This window comes from Anser anser (assembly GCF_964211835.1).
Source record: "Anser anser genome assembly, chromosome: 2".
NCBI lineage: Eukaryota > Metazoa > Chordata > Aves > Anseriformes > Anatidae > Anser > Anser anser.
Window position 1 is genome coordinate 30,030,064 of NC_139721.1, and position 6,593 is coordinate 30,036,656.

Sequence of the window (6,593 nt, forward strand, 5' to 3'; positions counted from 1 at the left end):
TTAATATCTATCCCTGAGCACAGCCTTAATTTTGTAAAACCTTGAGAAGGCCAGCTCAAGGTAAAGATTATTTGCTCTTAGGTAAAAGACAATCAGAGAGCAAAGTGGCTCCGCAAAGTGCTGCTGTGTCCCAACATTCCTCAGTGTACAGAGCCAACAAGGTTGAGGGAGAAGAAGAGAACAAGCAAGAGTCTACCAGAAGCAAAGCTTCGCAATTGTTCAAAGCTACTGCAAGCTCCTGGCGGACAGCAAAAAGGGCTCAGAAGATTGACTCAGGCCTCCCAGAGGGAAAAGACAAGAGCGGATGAGATCAAATAGTTGCAGGAAGGAAAAAGGCTCTTAAGCCAGGAGAAGAAAGGAGGGGATGAAAGCACAGTTGAGAGAGGCACTGTCAGTAGGCAAGCTGTTGGCCTGGAGGTGACTCCTAACCACCCCGTGGAGAAGCCGGGCCTGGCATCCAGGGTTGTGCATTCAGCTGATGAGGTGGGCAGCAAGCCAGCAATTCCTCAATTACAAGGGATGTACCCTCCCTGTGCACGTGTATACGCATGTGGAAGATATGTTTTGGGAGCAAAATTAAAAAAAAAAATCTATTTTTTCTTTCTCTCTTTTTTTTTTTTTTCAATTTTCACTTCATTATACCATATTCATTCGTTGCTCATTCAAGATTTAGAGTACAGGTGAAAAACTAGGACAAACCATAATTAATGCATTCTTTCACATCCAATAGGGCAGATGATTTTCAGAGATGAGTACATGATGCCTAAAAACATTTTAAAGTCATCACGTGCTATCAGACATCCTACTTACCCAACATGGTGTGCTGTTTGTATTTAGTTAATCAGTGTTTTAAGGACCTGTTCCAGCTCCTTTTATATTTAGGCAGGTGGCTACATTTTGGCGAGGTATTATCATCAACATTTGTGGGTCAGACAATAATAACATGCAAAGTCAATGCTCATCCAGCCCTGCCTTGTTCTGCATGACTGACCTTAATACCCTCTATATCCACACCCCTAGCCTGTGGATGTCGATAAAATGTCTGAGCAGCCGGTCACTCTGCTTTGTTTCATTGTCACACAGGAGCAGAAACTGATACTGCATGAAGAGCTCACAGCAAAATTATCTGAATGCTTAAAGAATAAATTCATTAAAGATTATCTTCAATATACTTTAAAAATGAATTTGCACTCTTATCTGCAGAGTACAAGGAGAATAATTTTCTACATAGCAACATAATAATCAGAGTACCCTCTTGCCCCTATTGCTTGTATAATTTCACTATCTTGTAGTCTTGAGAATGCACGTTCTTAGCTTTGTTTTTCTATCCTGTACATTTTCCTTTATGTTACATATTTGAATCCTAGAAAATTACTTTTTTTCATGCACAAAACATACTGTACTTTTACCATTGCAAATTGTAGCTAATAGCACACACAGCAAAGGCAGCATCAGCCTACACTTTGCCCACCGAGTTGTCAGTCATTTCTCAATAACTGTGTTATCGGCCTTTTGCCTGATCTAAGCAACAAAGCTGGGCACCTCTGGGTTAAAATACCTGAAAAGATTTTGTCTATAGAGAGTTGGATGCCTCTCCATTAGGCTAAAGAAAAAAAAAATCTTCCTTCAACAGAGGAGATTTATTTTGGCTGTAAAAAGCTGAACTGGGACCTTCATTTTTCTCTCTCTCCCTGTCACATATATAAACCTCTATCTTGGACCAATATAAACACTCTAGAACCTTAATATTACTTAACCCCTGTTTTATTCTCTAAGGGCATATATATGGCTAATTGTTTATGATGCATACAAGTGCTTCACATTTGCAGACAACCTTTGCATAATTTACTTAATCGTTGGACAAACTGTTAAAAAATTAAAAGATCACAAAAATCACCTTTCGAGCATACAAATACATGATTAACTGGGGATTAAAATAATTCTTCAGTGTTTTTCCACTTCTCACTTTCTCTCTAAGACTAATTCAGGTAACATCTTGCCACAAAATATTCCTCTAAACTGAAAAAAAAAAAAAAAGGAACTCAAACTGTCCTTTGAACAACTTCTTTTCCTATTTTGTTCACTTTCTAAAATACTCTTTTAGCTTCACAGGACTTGCAGTCCTTTCAAGGAATTTCAGATGTTTTCATAACTCCTTCACCAGAATGGAGCTCAGTAGTAGGTTCAGGAGCTCAGCATTCTGAAACCACCTCAAAGAGTTGGTGGCCTAACTAAAAATAAATAAATAAATAAATGAATAATAATAATAATAATAAAGGATAACAGACTGCAGAGAAGGTATTCATCCCAGACAAAGTAGTTCACACGTGTTGTTCCTGTGTCTGAATTTCACTGACCTATCTGCCCCAATCATTTTATCTCACCCTCTTCTATTTCTTGCAAACATGCAGAAGAGGCCACCACAAAACATCACAGGTGTGTGTTTAGCACAGCTCTGAGCCTTCATCTGCAAGGTGATAGAGATCACCTTGACTTCAACAACCTGGTGAAGAAGTTGTGAAGACAGACCTTAAAACTGCTGCTAGATAAAACAACGTTGCTTTCAGAAAGGACACTGTCCATTTACAAATCTTGGCAAAAATAAGTTCAGATTAGTTTTAGATAAAAGATTCATGCCCTAAGTCTGCCGTCAAATTAATGTCATACTAAATGTACGACTAAATGTACATACTAAAATTTTATATAAAGTCGAGCATCTGATTAACAACAGGTAGAACTAATGCCTCAATAGGACTGCACCTGCAGTTCTTGAAACTGGAGCTTTGATCACATTTTCCTTAAGAACTGAACTAGAACAACACTGATGCACATGAAATGCATGTGCTGTTGACACCTTCACCTGCACAGCCTGAGGACAGATCAGCCCTTCCAAACCCACAGAGCTCTGCAACACAGATGAGACACCTAAGCACTTACGTTAATAAATAATAGGGTTGGACACTGGGCTATAAACACCAAATAAAGCTCTCCCTTTGATCTTTATAAAATATTTAATGAAATCTCCCACAACTGAGTTACAAAAATCTTACAAAACTGAACTTCAAAGATAGACCTTTTCTCCAATTATCAAAAACACTAACTTATGCTTCCCTTTGAGCTAGACTTTGCTACTTTTATGCAGGATGAGTAGCTCTACAGTGTGTTCACAGTCCCATTACCTTGTTACTTTAATTGCTGAGCTAAATTTACATATAGCAAATCTCACACTTTCTTGAAAAACAGAAGAAGAAAATGGCAGGGACTTAGCAACAGAGGTAATATAAACTGGGTATCAGAAAATCTACTCTGTATTTGCAGCTTGCAGTTCCTCAGCTATGCCAATGATGAATACTTTTGAAGTCTTCTTCAAATATTTATATTTAATAATTTTCACAAATGATAACTGCTGTAATATTTTGTGTTCCGACACATAGAAAAATTGTTGGAAATAACATCTAGAGAGACCTGTCTTCAGTTTAGTATTTATTAACTAATGTGCAGTATTCGTAGTTATATGCAAATATATGTGATATTAGTCCAACATGCAGATGACAGAGGCAGGTGCTTAGAAAGATGCATTCACGCATCTTGAGTCACTCTGATCCACTGATGAATTGTCGATGCATTATGCCTTCATTTCATGGAAGGCAGGAGAACATTTAAATAGTTCATTCTGCTCTACGTTAACTTGGTCAGTGTTTCAGCCATCTCTCTTAGAATTTGTTGCATCGGAGAAATCCTTCTGTACAGTTTCCTGTTTTAACACATGTAAATGCAAACACAGCTGTCGTTCTGTTCTTCAGGGATTCTTCTTCTTGCTTTTCTGTTCTGCCTTAAGCTCTTTTGTATTACATCTGGACCCCAGTGCTGTTAACATTTCTACTGTCGTTAGGTTGGCTCCTTTCATTATCAATCGGTCTCCATCAGCTGTAAAGGAAAGAAGGAAAGAAATTTCAAGAACTCAAAGTCTAAGCCACAATTACTTCAGTGTGCAGTTGTGGTTTGTATACATAAATCCAAATACCCTGTTCATCTTGTCTGATTAGAAGGTAGTCCACTTACCAAGAAATCTTATTACACAACAAACAAATATATTAAACTGCACTGAATGAGCATGTAATCTTTATTTCTGTACTGCATTATTCAAAAATAAACATTTTCTCTAGATGTATCTATGGTAAGAACATATATTTCATAAGAGTGCCTCACATTATACCCTCAAAATTATCTAGCAGGAGGTAGTGTTAGGCATAATTTCCACACATGGCTCAGCAGTTTAGCAGCATGTTGTATATGGTCCATTTCACTTACTTCTTTAGCCCAAACAGTGAACTGTTTTACACAATCTGCTAGTTGTAACAACAAAAAGTAGAGAGCACTAGGATTTCTAAAATTCTGAGAACAAACAAAAGAACATACCACTTTAAAACAGGGAGGGAGCATTAGAAACTAAGGGCAGTACCTAAGTTAATTTTTAATTTTACAAGATTTGCAAATATAAAAGATGTATCCAAACCTATATAATGCAATACCATGCAGGGCATCCAAGTTCCAGTAACAGTTGCCAACTGCAAGGGCTGAAAACTTCACTTGGAAAAAATCGGCTCTTAGAAAGTGAAGAGTTCAGAGCTCTTGGCATTAGTGAAATAAATTGTTTTTGTTTTACACTAGAAAACATTAAGCTTTACCGCTTAAGTCTTAATACATCACAGTTAGAGTCGTGGATGTGAAAGGCAGAGGCATGGGGGAGGGAGAAACAACCATTGTCAACACTAAAATAATTTGGCTTTCCTCAGCAAAGTTAAGTACATTCAGCACTTTTGGCATTTCTTGTGATTCACTAAATATATAAAAGCTTAAAGAAAAGTGGGTAACAGGAAAAAATAATAATGAAAACTTTAATGGGCTACATGCCATATTGGGCCATTACAGCACAGTAGGAAAGAAGATGCAGCCAGAGAAAAGGACAAAAGCAGATTACAGCCATCTGTTCATAGCCTTGAATCTGGGCTGCTTCCAGAACTGAGGAAATTTCCACCATCATCCCTTCCTCCTCACTGTACTCTCAAAGCAAACTGAGAAATTCATTGTACTCCAGTTGACCTCATTTTGCAAGGCCACCTGCACACGTATGGTCCTATACGAGCAGTTCCTTCAAGCTACATAACAAGTTACTCAATTGTATAAGCAGCTGAAAGTATTAAACTTCTCTGTTCTCAAGACCAAGATACCTCCACCACAGATAACAAAAATTTACAAAGTGAACAGATTCTTACATCAAAACAACGCTACACTTCCTTCCCGGGAACTCTGTTTGATTGTGTGGTCCCACAAGTACGTTACTGCAAAAGCAGACTCAACCCCACCAGATCTAACTAGTGCAAAGACAAACATACATGTTTCTATATATATCAAACTGTCAGTGACTACCTCTTCCTTTTTTTCTCCTGCTGCACAACGTTTAGGTGTGGACCAGAACCAAAAAAAGTAACCACAGCAAAAAGTATTGTAAAGGAGACGAAAACGCTGTAAAAACACAAACTTGGAAGGTTTTTTTTGTAAAGATTAAAAAAGAATTTCTTACCAAACATAACATCTACAAGTGGTTCAGACCCGTCGTGTCTCACATCTGCAGTCACTTCGCAGTTCCTGTTAGTGGCTTGTACTTTTTTACGGCTTATACATTCAAGAAATTTTCTGAAAATGTATTTAAAGATATATTGAGTACACGGTCGGTAGAAATTACAGTAAACATATGGAAAATATTTCAAAAGCTGATTTGAACAGCTTGACATGGCAGGGTGACAAAAGTATAAACATAATGGAATTTGTATTTGATAGTTTCAGACGTACTTTTTATGAATTTTTTTTTTTTCTTGTAAAAATCCAGATGGATGTTCCGTATATACTAACACGTAGAAGGAATTTTGCAAAACTTCAGTGCATTTCTCCCAGCTGGGTTAATAATAAGTTATTTAAATTAACTTGGGGTTAATTGAAATAACCCCAAGGTCACCGTGCCCCCCCCCGCCCCCCAGCTCCTCAGCGCAGGCCCAGGCCGCCCCGCCGGGCGCAGGCCCGAGGCCCAGGGCACACCAACGCTGCCGGGGGGCCGGGGCCGCTGCAGCCCCCCGGAACCCCTCACCTGGTGCTCTCCACGTTGGACTCGAAGGGGCAGAAGCGGACCACGATGCTCTTCACCGGCCGCAGCACTACGTTGATCCTGCCCGCCATCTTCTCGCTGCCCCCTCTACTACAACTCCCAGCAGCCCCCTCGCAGAGGCGATCAGTGGGCGGGCGGGCCGTCTGCCCCAGAGCCGCCTGGGAAATGTAGTCCGCGGGGCGGCTCTGAGGCGGCTTCCTACTCGGGTGTCCCTACAAGCCTAATTTAATGATCTGGGGCGCTCCAAGCTGTGCTTGTGTATAGTTAAAGGAGAGAGGCCAACCGACTCTTCCTTCGACTGTGTAGTGCCCTAAATGCCTGTTTAGGCATGGATTTAAGTACCCAAACCTAAACAGCATAAACACCTCCTCGGGTGTGAAGGTCTGCTCGAGCAGAAACCGTTGCAGTCACTATTGCCTCAAGGCTTTGT

General features: G+C 39.7%; 1 protein-coding gene across 1 annotated transcript; it reads right to left on the minus strand.

The window, feature by feature from the left end:
• Positions 1–3,470: 3,470 nt before the first annotated feature.
• MRPL53 (mitochondrial ribosomal protein L53) lies at positions 3,471–6,343 on the minus strand. Its single transcript, XM_083824211.1, has 3 exons — positions 6,146–6,343; positions 5,585–5,697; positions 3,471–3,927 (listed from the first exon to the last, which is right to left on the minus strand). The coding sequence occupies exons 1-3, from the start codon at positions 6,232–6,234 to the stop codon at positions 3,800–3,802; spliced, it is 330 nt and encodes a 109-aa protein (XP_083680337.1). The 5' UTR covers positions 6,235–6,343; the 3' UTR covers positions 3,471–3,799.
• Between the last annotated feature and the right edge of the window lie 250 nt (positions 6,344–6,593).